The following is a 16717-nucleotide window of genomic DNA, read 5'->3' on the forward strand; positions in this document are numbered from 1 at the left end:
ACAAAGCTGTGCTCTCTGATTGGCTGGCCTTAAGAGCAGCAACTGCGACTGGCTGATGAGTTTGTCTCAGAGGTGTATTGCTGAAAATAACCAATACTGTAGCCTATACAGTAACGGTGTATCAGCTGCTTTAGAGTAGGCTATATTCTACAACCACACCACTCGTAGCCTAGTTGGCCTAGCGGCTACTTTAGGCCTACTAGGCCTATTTTGTGCACCTACACTCAGCAGGTTTGGTAGTGGGTTTTTTATTGACTTGAGGAGTGTATTTAGGGAGATTTTCCTCCTACACACATCGTCCCCCAGCAGCGTTACGGCTCTTTGAATATCCTATTGACCCCGTGTCCGCCTTCAGCCCACGGACCGGGCCGAGCATCACGGGCAGGGGAGTAGGGCGGCCCCCCTCCACTAGCAGCGGCCGGCTGCACCTCCCCTGTTCTCCGGGAGGCGGCAGTACAGCGGAGTTACTGTCCATGGTGCTGAAGATTCGGCAGGCTCTGTCCGGGGTGCTGAACAGTTTGAAGGGGGTGCTGGGCTCAGTCTGAAGCTGCTGTCAGTCATCCAGTAGGAAACCCTCCGCTGTGTTCTGGTCGTGTACCGCGGCCTCAGTCCCCGCAGTGAGGAACAGTGGACGTGTAGGCTATCCGCCAGCCCCGGAGATGTCGGAGCGTAGGGGGAGGGGAGGGCAGTAGCGTAAGGTAAGGCTTTATGTGGCTCTGACAAAGAGCATGAAGCGGAGTTATTTGTCGGTATTTTCCTGGGCCCTGGGCTGCAAGCCTTCACGGTGGGTTTCACGCACCGAGCACGGAGTACGGGCCGAGGCGATTAAGTAGGCCAACCCACCGTGGATGTCAGCAGGCTTTCTAACGGTTTCCCCCCATGGATAAATAAGCTCGGTACTAATGTGCGGACGGTCGGACTTTTAAACCGCTTATTATTGTCGCTTGTTATTTACGGCCCCTTCAATGGCGGCATGGCTTCTAAACAGATAATTTCGTCAAAAGTGTGAACCGCTTTACGCCGGTGGCCTTTGTATGTTTGGTGTTTTGTCAGTGTGCCAGTTCAGGAGCGGAGAAAGGCCTCGTCCCGGTTTAGCCGCCCGGCCTACGTCTCCGCTGTCAACACAGCACGAGCCTTTTTGCTTTGTACTTATTAGCATTTTGTTTTTTCCAGGCCTATGTTTAAAACACTATGTTTGGCGAAATAGAAGTAGGCCTAGGCCTAGTCGGTCTCCTACATGCTGAATGAGTCTTAGCAGTGCCATAAAGTCACTTAAAACCTTCGGTCCGTGACCCTGTTCAAGATCTCAAACTGTCACGACCACATCTGCCAAACTGTCACGTATGACATACCGTTGTAGCCTACCCACAGCACGGATGGATGGATCTCCAAATGGAGTGGGCCTGGATTCTGAATGATAGGCTAGAGGCTAGCGAGAAGTTATGTCTCTAATTTTCTGATATATAGCCTATATATTTTTTAAATATCTTGATTTAAAAAAAGTATAGTCATTTTATTATGTTCTTGTGTATTTTATTATGGTCTTAAACTCTCCATTAAACCCTCACTTAAGATGACCATGACTAGGATATCAATTAAATATTACAAGGCATAGGAAAGTCATATTTTATTTAGGCTATTCAAGTGTTCTGTAAAATGCTGGATCCTACATTTCCCACAATGCATCAAAACATTTTTGAACCCTTGCAATATTACCCTTATACCGACATTTCAAACTCCTCACCCCCAGTTACAGTTGGTTCTAGTGATGTCATCAGGGTTTTTCTCAGACAGTGACAAGGCTCCTCTGGAGCTGCAGAGGTCATAATACAACGGTTTTCGCATACTGAGTATGTTTTAGTAGTTTTAACCATTGCCAGTAAACTGACCATTAAATGAGAATAAAAATCTTTTTCAATGCCAGCTCAAAGTAAAGGCTTTGTTTAAACTTTCATCCAACAGAAAATGAACTCAAAGGTCAGACACTGAGCTAACGTTGGACCAGGGGAGAACCAACCAACCATAGAGGACAAGCCCAAGCATCAAAGTATTTATTTAACTAGCTATCTATCTTTTTTTATTCTCTATCTATCTATCTATCTATCTATCTATCTATCTATCTATCTATCTATCTATCTATCTATCTATCTATCTATCTATCTATCTATCTATCTATCTATCTATCTATCTATCTATCTATCTATCTATCTATCTATCTATCTATCTATCTGGGCTGCACTTCATCACTTATGAATCTTGCTCATGTCCCCTTGTTATTCAGATGAGCCAAGAAACAACAGAGACACGAACAAGATCCCGTTCCAAAGGAATCCGGGGTCAGTATGGACACACACACACACACACACACACACACACACACACACACACACACACACACACACACACACACCTGATTGGATGTAAAGTGACACTGATGTGATGTTTCATGTTGCATATTCATGTAATCCAAGGCTGGGTTGAGTGAGCTTGAATTATTTTGGCCACACAATTCTGCATTTCATTGTTCTCCTGTTGCTTTACACTCTGTCATCAGAACTTGCGGGGCAAGACATGAAGCCAGAGTTAAGGTAAGTGAATAGACTCTTTGACTGAACACTCTCATAATGTATTTAGTGTGTCCTGTGTGTATGAAGTGTGTTTTTGTCTTGTTGCGTGTCAGCAGCAACTGTCCCACCCCTGGATGTGATGGCAAAGGCCACGTCAGTGGAAGATACTCGCGACACAGAAGGTAGGATGTATTGCCATCTCATCAAACTTTCTAGCAAGCCATTTAGCATGAGCTAAAAGGAAAGCTTTGTGCTATATCTCCTATTAAAGGCACACAGAATCAACACATATATAAATAAAAGACGTCTCTTGATAGGAACTTAGGGACTTAGAACAAATCATCACATGCCTCAGACCAGACGTATACCATAATATGTAGATAGATGTGTCCACACTCTTTGGGGAATATAGTTTAAAGATAGTATATGTAGCCTGTAAGCATTCACGAACATACCCGTCCTTGCTCTCCTCAGTGTACTGGGATGTCCGATCGTGAAGAAAAGGAAGCTGGAGGAGGCTGAGGCCGAGGAGAACCAGTCTGCTCCTAAGAGGAGAAACCAGCCGGCCAAACAGGAAGCGGATGACGGCTTCGCCCCAGACAGTGACGCAGCAGAGGAGGAAGAGGAGCAAAAAGAGGGGGAGGAGGAGGAAGAGGAGGATCTCAAAGAGAAGAAGAAAAGCAAAACAAAAGGCAGGCAGGAGTCAATAAAAAGTGAGTGAAACCAGACTGGGTTAAGAGATTTATGCTCATTCCTTTACTGTATTACAGTATTCTGAGGCAGTCCTTAGTGATGATAAGAATTTTTTTTTTTTTGCAATATATTAGCGAAAAGCAAGATTCTTTTTAAGGTCTGAAAACCATCAGCAGAGGATAAAAATGAATGACTAACTTTTTTTAATGGTTTGCAACAGGACTAAGAGTCTACAGTCATGCTAGCAGGCTGTACATGACCAAAATGCTATCATGCTAACAATGACTCTTTTAACATGTTCATGTTCAGTATGTAATGTTTACCTTGCTCCACATCATAGTGTAGCCATGCTGTGGGAACAAAAAATAATAAGTTGCCACAACTTTTACTTTTTGGAATTCTTAGCATGTACAACTCAAAACTTGAATTTACATTACGAATGATAAGTTATCTCAACTTAATATAATTAGTTTGCTCAAATGTAGGTGGTTTCTCTTTCTCGTGACATCACATAAAGAGAAATATAGGGTTAAAAAAAAACGTACTTTGTAAATATTACTGTGATGTCTTTTACTGTGTCATCACAGTAATATTTACAAAGTACGTTTTTTTTAACCCTATATTTCTCTTTCTGTGATGTCACGAGAAAGAGAAATATAGGGTTAAAAAAAACACTCTTTCTGCCTTTTCTCAGGCTAGGATGAACCGATTTCAATTTTTTTCGCACATTTATACTACATAGGATCTCAGAATTCAATACACCTTCATATTCCCACCGGTGAAGTAGGCCTTTAAGAGTTTCTAGTTGGCCTCGAAACTCAATAATCTAGTGAAGACCATAGGCAATTTAGAGTTTTCCCAACTTTTTTACAGTAGGTAGAGGAGGCTTTTGAGATGGTAACAGCAGCCTCGTAGCATTCAGGTGGCATAAAAAAAGTGTGAGCAGAAGACCGACAGCCTACATACACTACTGTGATGAAAAGGATTTGGCAGGTAAGCCGCAGGGAGAGAAGTATGCTGTGAGAGTGTAGCAGCAGACTGGTTGGATAGGGTCAGCCACAAGGTCAGTCACAGTGCAGGTCTCCAGTTGTAGATTTCCATGTAGTATTGACATAGACAATGACGCTCATCTACACTTTGAATCCACAGCGGACTGCTCGCCGCTGACGACAGAGGAAACAGAAACAGCCCAAACAGCGGAGTGTCCTCCGGCCGAAGACGGCAAGAGCGAAAGCGTTGTCTCAGTGGCAGAGAACGAAACTGAGAGCGAGGAAAGGAGTGAGGAAGTGGCGCCGGAAATCCTCACTGATAATCATCAGCAGCAGGAGGAAACAGAGACCAGGGAGGAAGAGGAGGAGGAGGAGGATGATGATGAGGAGGAAGGGAAGCTGGTGATAAATGAGCAACCGTCAGAACAAAATGAAGAAGAAGAAACAGAGATTAATGAGCTGAAAGAGACAAACGGAGAGGAGGAAGAGGAAAAGGAAGAAGAAATAGAAGAGGGAGAGCAGCAAGAGAGGCAAGAGAATATCGTGGAAGAGAGGGAGGTAGAGAGACACATGATGAGCCAGGAAAACTCCGATCACCAGTACTCCAGTGGAGATTACAACCACCAGGCCAAAGAATCAACGGAGGAGCAGTGTAAGAGAGAGGAACGGGAAGAGGAGGAGGAGGAAGAGGAGGAAGAGGAGGAGGAGGAAGAAGAGGAAGAGGAGGAGGAACAGGGAGAAGGGAGGGTGGACCACCAAGATTTCGACACCCCTTACACGTTGAGTCCGCACACTCAGGGATCTGAAGCCGAGGTGTCGCTAAGGGAGGAAAAGGTCAGCACCCCCATGACTGAAGAGGAGGAAGAGGAGGAAGAGGAAGAGCAGGAAGAGGAGGAGGAGGAGGAAAGAGAGGAAGAAGAGGACGAGCGTTTGGGGAAGGAAGCGGGCGAGGTGTTGGAAGTGGATGAGGAAGAGGAGGACCGAGACTCGGGCAAAGCCTCTCCGACCACCGTGGTGATAGAAGTCCGCTCAGAGGATGACGATGATGAAGATGATGATGAAGAAGAAGAGGAGGAAGAGGAAGAAGAAGAGGAAGAGGAAGGAGATGAGCAGGACAGGGTCTCAGAGGGCTCGGGGATCACGGACGACTCAGAGAACTGGGATATGACCCGGGGGAACCTGGGTCTGTTGGAGCAGGCCATCGCGCTGAAGGCCGAGGAGGTGAAGGGCGGTCAGGAGGGGGCCCACAGCTCCCCGGAGTACCATCCCTACAGCAGCTCCAGCAGGGGCTCGGAGCCAGGGCCCGCACCCCGCCGCCCCTCTCACTACAGCAAAGGTACAGCAACTCAACGGTAGCTTAGAATGTAGTATTAAAACGGTTAACGAATGTACATTTGTTTTGTATGAATGTGTTGTTTGGATTTTGATAAAGATCCAAGATGAATAAGACCAACTTCATTCAAAGGGCCTTAGCTAGGATTTTTTTTTTAAATGTATAAATGTTTTTAATGACCTGGACTAAAGAAAAGCAGACTTAAGCATTAATACCAGCAAAACGTTCGGTCTTGCTTTGAGTACTTAGACTGGCATCAATTATATCAATACAAAATAACATGGATACATCATACATGAACATACTTTTCAGCTGCTTTATTTTAGTCATTTAACAATAAATACTCTTTTATCCTACATGTGATAAAGTCATTAACAGAGAATAGCCTATTACAATGACCTAATGAACTTATAAACCAAACACTTTAGCCACTTTTGATTCAAGTATTGATGAGTGTGGGCCTGGTATTCCTTGTGTATTCAGAGAAGAAGGAAGTGAAGTGTCCAACCCCAGGGTGCGATGGAACAGGCCATGTGACTGGGCTGTACCCACACCACCGCAGTCTATCTGGATGTCCTCACAAAGACAGAATCCCTCCAGAGAGTAAGTATATGTTACCTGTCAGACCAGCACGGACCACCATTAGAAACACCTGTCCAAATACATATTCTATCATCTACAGAGTTACAGCAGAAGCTAAACCTCAACCCATAGAGATTTTTATTTAGACACGCAACAGTAAGTGAAGGCCTTGGTTATATTATGTTGCTATTACTACCAGCTTTACTAGTACTAGAACTACCACCTACTACTTCCTTCTATTATAGAACAAAACGACTAATATTGTACTAGTACTTCTTCAACTGCTGTGTGTTTTTCCACTAATAATCTTATTACCACTGTGAGTCATGTGTGAAGCCGTCGACAGCAAACTAAACAGACTGACCCGCCTTTGTGTCTGCTGTGTGTCTGTAGTCCTGGCCATGCATGAGAACGTCTTGAAGTGTCCGACTCCTGGCTGCACAGGCCAAGGCCATGTCAACAGTAACCGCAACACACACCGCAGGTTAATGAAACACCCAAGTACACACACACACACAAACACACGCACACACACACACACACACACACACACACACACACACACACACACACACACACACACACACACACGCACACACACACACATACACACACACAGAGTACATGTAAGTACAAGCTTACATGAGCATGCAAAACACACACATACACGTGAATACCACAACACAGGTGGTCAGTAAAAATATGCAAGAGGTTATACAGACAAGAATTAAGGACTCATTCAAATGTTTACTGAAGGTTAATTCAAAACATTTTCTGATTTCATGATGTCATACACCCTTCCACCAATGATTACATCTTAAATAGTGAGTGAGACACCATGCAGAACCAACATCTTCTAATACTACGACTACTAACACACTTACTCTGCCTTTAGTGGGCTTAATGTCAACCTTCTCATGAAAGTTGTATTCCATTAAATGTTAACATTTGGATATGTGCCCTCCACCCCCCTGTCAGTCTGTCTGGCTGCCCCATCGCAGCAGCATCTAAGCTGAACAAGACCCAGGATAAACAGGTTATTTTACAGGCTTCACCCAGCGAACCTTCTTCCAACTCTGACAGAGTGCTCAGGTGAGACATGCAAGTGCTGACCGCCCCCCCGCCCCCCCAATGCATAGATACATACAACTATGTCTGTGCCACTGCAGGGATAATATATCACCACTGCCTTCCCCCTCCAGGCCCATGTGTTTTGTGAAGCAGCTGGAGATCCCTCAGTATAGCAGCTACGGGCCCAACGCAGTGACCACCACGCCTCGAGCCAACCTAGCCAAGGAGCTGGAGAAATACTCCAAGGTGTCCTTTGACTATGCAAGCTTCGACGTTCAGGTGTTTGGAAAGCGCATGCTCATTCCAAAGACGCCCGGCAGCACTGAAACATCACCCAAAGCCTTCAAATGTAAGAACCACGCACTCCAATTCTGCATTTGATTTTTACATGCAACGTTGTGCCTGACACTGCCGGCCTACATACTTCCGCTCGATTTTCATTTCCCTTCAGTAGTCAGTCTGGGTGTGCAGTATATTAGCAGGTACGATGGTCTGGTAGGACCAGGCTAATGTTGTGTTACAATGTGTTTGCCTACAGCTATGTTAGCCACATTAAAGTGGGTGTCTTGTTTTGTACCAGGATATTAATTCTGCCACTTTCCCCACACAGCTAAATCATTCCCCAAGGCCTCTTCCCCCAGTCACAGTGTGGCGGGAGGCTTTTCTAAGAGCGCCTCGTCCTCCAGTGGTTATGACTACAGCCAGGATGCAGAGGCAGCCCACATGGCAGCGACAGCCATCCTCAACCTGTCCACCCGCTGCTGGGAGAGACCAGAGACGCTCAGCACCAAGCCCAGGGAACCATGCGCCAAGGTGCACTGTCTGACACTCACACAGATTCTTCTTTGAAACAACAACATATTAGAAATACTATTGAGACAAACTCCACATTCACTTCTGTCTGTACTGACTGTGTATCTGAACCCTGTAGGAGTCCGATATTGAAGTGGATGAAAACGGCACCTTGGACCTCAGCATGAAGAAGAGCAAGAGGGATGACATGCAGCCTCCGGAGCCTTCATCTTCCTCCTCTTCATCCTCTCAACACATGGGGGTCTCCACATCTCAGGGCCACACTCAACCAGAGTGGGAGGGGCCTCTGGACTTCACCAAACCAAGTGGACTCAAAGAGGAAGACCACGAAGAGGTACTGTGCAAGAGCAGCCCAGTGAATTATTAGTGTTTAGTTCTACACTGTGCCATTTACTTGTGGCCAGCAGATTTGCCTTTGCGACTTTGTTCAGGTGACCCATGTTTTTGACCTTTGTTTTCAGGTGGAGTATGCAGCGCCCTCATACACCTCATCTGATGCTGAGGAAGAAGACCCAGACAATCTGGAGGAAAGGAGGTATCCCGGTGAGGTCACCACCAGCAGTTACAAGGTCAACCTTCAGCCCAAAGACAGCAAAAAAGACATTCTTTTGTAAGTAACAACTTCTACCGTATATCCATTCAGAAACATGGTTCCACTGTTCATTTTATTGTAGCTTTGTATTAACTGATCCTCATAAACAATGTTCTCACTTCGATGAGATGTTTGGAACTAAACACTGACATCACTCAAAGGGATTTCAGATTTGGTCAAAGGATCTCTTTGCAACTTGTGAATATCAAGGTTGAAATTACGATTGGGAAATAGATTTTTCTGAAAATAATTACAGTGGAATGACTGACATGACCATGTTTGGTAGTCTTTCCAAGCAGTCAATGTCCTTTATTTTCTAATATAAACCCAAATGCAATGAATATAGCGCCAATTTCTTTCCAATGTGCTTTTTTTCTATCCTTCACACAATCAACTTTGCAGCCATACAACCGAATGAGATGAGACATGTCAACTCTCCCACATATGACGTGAAAACAGCATTAGGTTCAGAGTACAAATGTTTATGTCTATAGTATAAACACCCTCTTCAAACTGATCTCTGAGTGTGTGTGTTGTCCCCTAGATGTCCCACCCCCGGCTGTGATGGCAGTGGACACATCACAGGCAACTACGCATCCCATCGAAGGTAAGACCCGCACTCTGACTTTACAAACCTATAGGTATACTTGTTTGGGCTGGAGTATGATTTTATTATGACCTCTGCTCCTAATGTTGATTCTGACTGGAATCATTTTACAAGGAAAAAGGGGAATCATCTATAAATGGGATGATTTGTTTGTGAATACAAATCACAAGCTATACTAAATCCTACTTAACTGGTAATTATTCAACAAATGTATTCCAGCCTGTTGAAAGGTAGATGAGCACAGAGTTCGAATTAGGCCAGTATTGTGAGCACTGGCCTAATTCAAGCTCTGAGTCCTGCCACTTTACATTCCTGTCCTACTAAGTATCACTGCTTGTCATTCAGTACTGCCACTTTCTAATGAATGTTCATTACGGTTAGTGTTGGATCCAAATAAGTTAATTTCCTTCTCAAGCAAGCCACAAGGAGGCAAAATGTGCAGCTGTGTTAAGTACAATATGTTGGAAGTTGGAAAGCTGGTGGATAAGAGCATATAAGAGCCTTTTAAAGCCTCTGTCCATTCATGGCCTGTACATAGGCTGGCAGGTATTCTTTAGAGATAATCTATCCACATGAAATACCACTTGTATTTCATATTACAAATGAAACAATTTGGCAAATAAGTCATTCTTGCATATAATTCATACATGATTAGATACAACTTGTACAATTTAAGCACTGTCATGACAGACATGCTGCTCACTCAAAAAGGTGGAGTCAGCAGTTCTGGAGAATGCTTGTTGTCAAAATAACCGTTTTTTTCAAAATCAGTGAATATCTCCGCACGATCCGCTACTATCCAGTACTGTGTGTGTGCTGGGGAAAAAATCAAGTGTTAACATACGTAGGCTCTGTAAAGGCATGTTGCTAACTACAGGGGGCCTTTTGTCTACATACCCTTTGTTTACATATCAGTTTACAGAGCCTAGGCTGTGTATTAACACCAGATCTCTCTTTATCCCACACACAGTATGTACAGGTTTGCTGCTTGTAAGCAGATATTCAATGATGAAAGACAAAAAATTATTTCGACAACAAACATTCTCAAGAACAACTGACTGCACCTTTAAGATTAACCCCATTAAGAATACACGAGGAGCAACTAAGTATGAAGATGAATCCAAATTGTATTTAAGTGTTTTTAAGATATTAAGATTAGTTTCTAGTGGTAGGATGAACTCCACCACAGTTCTCTTAAAGGTGCAGCGTGTAGTATTGGCATTTTTCAGAACAGACTTGGTTGAAATATAATATAATATTCATAACTATTTTTAATTATAACCGTAAAATTAGCCTTTTATATCTACAATGGAGCGGGTCAGCCATGTTGCACCTCCATGTTTCTACAGTAGTACAGAATGGCAAACTCAATGGCCTTACACGTTTTTATATAGCGGGTGTCCGCGGGAAATGCACCTGTCGGTAGATGAAGAAGAAGTACTATAGAGTAAATAACTACATACATCTTCACCTCTTCACTTGATATTGTTGAAAGACTTGTGGCAGTGGTGGATGATGCTATCTTTATTAACTGGCTTCTTGTCCTTGAAAGCCACCTTCGCTTCTTTAAATCTTTCTTTGGGAGGGGTGAGGAAGGGAGAATTACATTCTACAACGCTCCCCACTAGATAACGCCAAAATACAGCGATATTACACTCTGCACCTTTGAGAAAAGAGTCCAAACATTATTCAGATTATTTGATGTGACAGGTGTTCAGATGACATTGGTCAAAGTGAAATAATCTATTGAGATGAAGTTGAAGATGTTTCACTTTCATTCAAAATGGCCTCTTCAGTTCTAATGAGAGGGCTCCTCTAACTAGCCTGGTCATACCAGCCTGATCTTGCGAGCTTCACATTTGTTTCTCTCTCGCAGAATAGTCTGGTCTTTCTCCTATCTCCATGGAGAGGTGCCTGGTCGAAAAAATGACCAGGCCAATCAGGGCTCGCGTTCTGACCTAAAATGTGTCTCTCATAATGGAAGGCATCTTCTCATTGGCTCATGTAGTCCTCATTCTATCCCCGTGAGGCCAGCCATATCTCACAAGCTTATTCGTCAATCCATGTTGCCTTCCACTAACTGATGGAAAGATGTGAGGACCCAGTGTGACTGGAGGTTAGATTGACAACTACATGAACCAATCAGGGTTGCCTTTGACTAACTGATCAAAAGTGAGGCGGGGCTGGGCTCCTCCTCATAGAGATTGTAGGAAGGCCAGACTGATCTGCCGTAGATAAACAAATATGAAGCTCACAAGATCCGACTCGCCAGGCTATCCTGTGACATCAGAGCACCTCCTGATACCTAGAGACGGGAGCAGAGCTGAGGTTGCTAGGACTAAAGAGGCCTTTCAGAGCAACATCCAACATTCTCCCAGTGGATTGATTCATTTAGACCTTATATCATTCTGACTGAATGCCTGAGATGACTCCATACATTCATGATTTGTCCTATACCCCGACTATTACACTACTTTAAAGATAGTTAAAGAACACCTGTCCTGCCTGTTTGCCTGTGTGCTGCCCAGTCCTGTCCTGGCTCTGTAGTCCGGTTCAGGCTCTGGCTCTTTCCTTTCACTCATGCTCAGTTTTCTGACGTTCTCTCTCTAACCTATCTTCCAGTCTGTCAGGCTGTCCTCTTGCTGATAAATCACTTCGGACCCTCATGGCTGCCCACACAGCTGAACTAAAGTATGTCTGCTTTCTCCTGTCTCTCACCTCCAACATGTTCACTGAGCACTCAGTCTGCAGCTATCAGCTCTGTCCCTGCTCTCCTTTTATAACACTAACATCAAAGTAGAAAACCAAATCAATCGTAAATTAAGTCCAATATTGAAAAAAGTCCAAAACGAAAAAAAAAAACAATGAGCCCTGATTATGTAGTTGAGGAACAACTGGTTTATATGCCTGTAGTATGCTGATAGTGTAAGGAGTGAAAGAGCGTCTGCGTGTGTTGTGTGTTGTGTCTCAGGTGTCCGACTCCAGGTTGCGACGGATCGGGCCACATCACTGGAAACTACGCCTCACATAGAAGGTATGAAGTCCCCTCCTGCTTATGCCTAATGTACCATCAGTTTACTCCATACAGATGCATTCTATCATATTGTTCCTCTTCCGCCAGTCTGTCCGGATGCCCTCGAGCCAAGAAGGGCGGGATCAAAACAACCCCCACCAAGGATGACAAGGAAGACTCGGAGCTGCTGAGGTGAGCAACTGGGGCTCATTGGCTATCACCAACCGGCTAATGCATACACAACAAAATGCATAAGCAACGTCAGGCTGACAGTGTCTCGGCTGACAGCTGTTTGAGGTTAAGGGTTGTAAATAATTAAGCGCTTAACAACCGTTGTTCCCTTTTCATGAAACCTAATCGCTATAATTAATTGAACCGAAAACATAATCACCAGATGAAGAATGCTAACGTTTCCCGACCCTGCTGACCTAAGACCTCAACTTGGGTATTGTTAGCACAATATCTCGTGAACGCTTTGACAGATTTTCTTCAAACTTTGGCCAAATGTAGACTCTGACTCAAAGATAAACTGAATAGATTTGGGAGGTTAAAGGTCAGATGTAGTAATCTTGTACTATTTTTTTTAAAGCATTGCCTACCACCACTGTACTTTCACTGTTTGGAAATTGTATGCCTCGCGTATAAGCATATGAGCACCAAGCGGTATCTCTAGGTAACTAATATAGTATAAAATAGTGGAACATTAAATTAAAAACATTAAATTCATCAATGACATGGTTGTACTATTGGGAAAATAGGTGATGTGAAAGAGTCTCTTTACGTAATAAGTCACAAATTTCACACAACAGAGACATTTGATGTTTTGACATTTGTCTATTTGGGAACATTATGTGGCCGCAAAATGAATTCCTGGTAAATGTTTCTTCATCTCTGCTTTCTATCTTTATTCTAAAACAGTTTAACACCAAATTCAGATCGATTCGTCTATCTTGTGCGAGCCTCTTCTCTCCGCTGTCCATCAGAGAGAGTCCACCCAGTTAAGACTTTACCTTCTCCCTTTGCAGGTGTCCAGTTCCAGGCTGTGACAGTCTGGGTCACATCAGTGGGAAGTACGCCACCCACCGCAGTGCCTACGGCTGTCCGCTGGCTGCACGCCGCCAGAAGGAAGGTCTCCTCAACGGCACTCCCTTCTCCTGGAAGGCCTTCAAGACCGAGGGCCCCACCTGCCCCACGCCAGGATGTGACGGCTCCGGTCACGCTAACGGCAGCTTCCTCACACACCGCAGGTACACTGAATATCTGAGTGTAGTGTGAAAGGGTTTGACATACAGTCACTCCAATAAAATATCTCCTGTTAGAATGTAAGGGCTCTTGATCCTGATCAGCTTCTCCTCTCAGTCTGTCAGGTTGTCCCAGAGCGACGGCCAATAAGAAGAGAGCAAAGTTCCCCGGGGACGAGTATATCACTGCAAAGTTCAGAGCCAGTGATGGTAAGAGACAGTGCTTTCCCCTCTTTCTAATGTCTTCCAAACTGTTTCTGCTGCTTTTACTTTTAAAGCTACTAGTGAAGTGCCCGTAGGAAGCAGTAGCTTATGCATGCTTAAATGTAACCCGTCTATCAAAGTGGGACACATAAACAGATAGGCAGTGTCACACAGTCATTGAAATGGACATAAGGCTGTTTTTTCTTAAATAATTGTTGTGCCATATATTCCTCTATTCTTTATGGGCAAAGCAGGTGAAAAATGTTTTTCATTGGTAATGCAGCTTGAAGGCAGCAGCATTTATCTTTGCAAACAAAATGAAGGGCATTTTTGCATCTTACATAGTCTTTAGCTCGTTTATCTGTGTAAGTGATCATGTTTACATTAACCGGTAGCAGAGCTATCCGAGACCGTGCTAGTTTAAATAGAAACCGCTATTGACATGCTAACTGAAATTAGCGTCACTGCCGCGGCAGTGTTTAACTATACATTAAATCTATAACAGTGAAAATAGCGTAACATGCGATCTTTAACACTAAAGCAGACAGGTTTGAGGAGTTGGTGATGTCTGTGGAAAGGTTTAAGAACGTTTTGTTTGGAAAGTTGGGTGCATTGAATGAGGAAGTAACACCATGTCGGTCTGCTATGTGTGTCCTGTTAGTAAATTCATGCTTTGGTCGCAGTGGCCAATCAAATCAGAGGGAGGCGGGGTTTAGCCGGAGACTACTTCATGCTCTGTGCTCACTGTGCTCACTGTGGCCTTCAGTGTGCGCACGTACTTCTAAAAACTTCACAATGAAGGATGAAGGATGCACACCTTCGTACTTCTAAAAACTTCACATTGAAGGATGCACACCTTTGTGCTGTGTGCAAGCAATATCCGGAAGCTCATGCCGATCTGACTAAAACTCACAGAGATATGCGAGCCACAGACAGACAAACACACAGACACACAGACACACAGACGTTTCTTGCTTTATAGATAAGATAGTGCGTAAGTTCTGTCGCCCCCATGAGTAATTCTGAGTTATTACAACAGAACTGTCAGGGCATCTACATGAGGTAAGATTTCGGTGCATACATTTTTTTCCTTCTGCTGTACGTCCAGGTTTTTTCGAGTAGAATTAACAACTGAAACATTTTGTGGGCGCTTTTAGAGCTCCTGCGCCAGTGTCAGGTGGCGACAACTGTTTGTTAACTCTGCCATAGTGAGAAATAGAGAGAGATTTGTTGAGCTGATAGGCTCTATCAACTTTATGTAGACTAATTTGGCCATTGCTTGAATGTAACATACATTCATTTATTTGAAGAAAAAAATTACTCACTATAGCTTTAAGACATTAATGTCTGCAAATATAAGTTATGCCTGTTATAGAAGTGTTAACAGTGCTAACAGTGCGTTATTGCTCTTGCTCAGTGCTGGACAATGATGAGGACATCAAGCAGCTCAACGAGGAGATCAACGACCTGGGCGAGTCCAACTCAGAGATGGAGGCCGACATGATGAACCTGCACACCCAGGTGAGTGTACAGAAGGGCTGTGTGGCTGTCACCTGGGGTAGTAAAGATAGACATCTGTAAACATAACTATCATTGGTTCTGGTAATATAATGTGTGTCTGTCTTTGCTTCAGATCTCTTCGATGGAGGAGAACCTGATGAGCTTGGAGGAGGAGAACAAACAGATCGATGACAGGAATGAGTCCTTGTTCCTGGAGCTATCTGGCCTGAGTCAGGTGCTGATCCGCAGCCTTTCCAACATCCGCCTTCCCACAATGGTAAGTTAACACAATGGGCCTGATTTACTAAAGAGGGAAGAAACTTGCTAGTTGATCTACTAACGATGCACACTAAGGATCGAATGCAAAATAAAACGCTCTGTCCATTAAGGACGTTTGCCTTTCTGAATATGCGATATCGGGCATTTCTTCCTGAGTGTGAAAAATAGTATAGTTTTGTCATCAACTGTTGACAAAATGAATGGTTCTGTTTAATTAAATGTGTAAAAAGAAATGTCGAAGATTACAACTCAAACTCCTCCTCTTAAAGACTCTGGTCTAAAAAATTGTACAAATCAATATATGATATCAAAGTTGGATGTCTCAATAAGATTTTACAAACAATCTGATTGAAAATACATTTTATAAAACTTTGTTGAACCATTTTTTTATTGTCTTAGAGACCGCTTGACAGGACTGTGTGGGCGTGGCTGTATCAAACAGTCTCCATCGCAACAGCCATTATTTTTATAGAACATTTGGTCAGAGAACTGCGCTGGTTAGTTCAAAATACCTTTTGTGTAATGAGAACCAGAGCATAGCCCACCTCATCTAAACTTAATTTCAGTAAAGTTTATCAGACTTAAATGACAATAACTTAAATTTGGATTCGATAAATATAACTATAAATAAATATAAGCAACTATCTCGCCAAATTACATAGTTAGAATGATTTGGTGGATTTGGCTTTACAGGGGCTTCAAGAGTAGCCTACAGACTTAACTGACTTGACTCAAACTTTGGTATTTTCTGACATGTGTTCAGCAGGAGCCAATGTCGGAGCAGAACTTTGACAGCTACGTAGACACCCTGACCCACATGTTTACCAATAAAGACTGCTACCAGAACCCCGAGAACCGGGCCCTGCTCGAGTCCATCAACCAGGCTGTGAAGGGCATCGAGGTTTGACGGACAGGAGGAGGACATCGCCGTGACAACACCAATCTTTCTTTCCAAACCCTTTAGATACTGTATGTAATTTATACTTCTCATTTGGAACTTTGTCATCTGTTCTTAGCATTTGTTTGCTGTTTGCATGTTGCTTTATGATGGTATGAACGTGACCAGATTAGGGCGTGGATGTTAAGTGTGTGTGGTAGCACACTGGAATCAAACTGTTACTGTGATGTAGGCAAGGGCATCTCAAGGGTATACACAGAGCGAGGTAAGGAGTGCAGTATACAGCCTGAGCTGAGCAGATTCTCCTAGTTAGTGAACATATCCCATCTCCACTC

At 43.7% G+C, this 16717-nt stretch overlaps 1 protein-coding gene across 1 annotated transcript; it reads left to right on the forward strand.

Moving 5' to 3' along the window:
* Nucleotides 1-2281: 2281 nt before the first annotated feature.
* Nucleotides 2282-16391, forward strand: LOC307252931 (myelin transcription factor 1-like; the record flags this gene model as incomplete). Its single annotated transcript, XM_080030753.1, has 21 exons — nt 2282-2336; nt 2555-2588; nt 2681-2749; nt 3042-3280; nt 4410-5585; nt 6066-6185; nt 6558-6648; nt 7143-7256; nt 7367-7584; nt 7846-8048; nt 8167-8382; nt 8510-8658; nt 9185-9247; nt 11870-11938; nt 12219-12281; nt 12369-12452; nt 13286-13507; nt 13620-13711; nt 15123-15226; nt 15339-15482; nt 16248-16391. 21 exons carry the CDS (start codon nt 2282-2284, stop codon nt 16389-16391), a joined length of 3669 nt encoding a protein of 1222 aa, XP_079886879.1.
* Nucleotides 16392-16717: the final 326 nt, after the last annotated feature.

This window comes from Ammodytes marinus (assembly GCF_949987685.1).
Source record: "Ammodytes marinus genome assembly, chromosome: 7".
NCBI classification, from domain to species: Eukaryota; Metazoa; Chordata; class Actinopteri; order Uranoscopiformes; family Ammodytidae; genus Ammodytes; species Ammodytes marinus.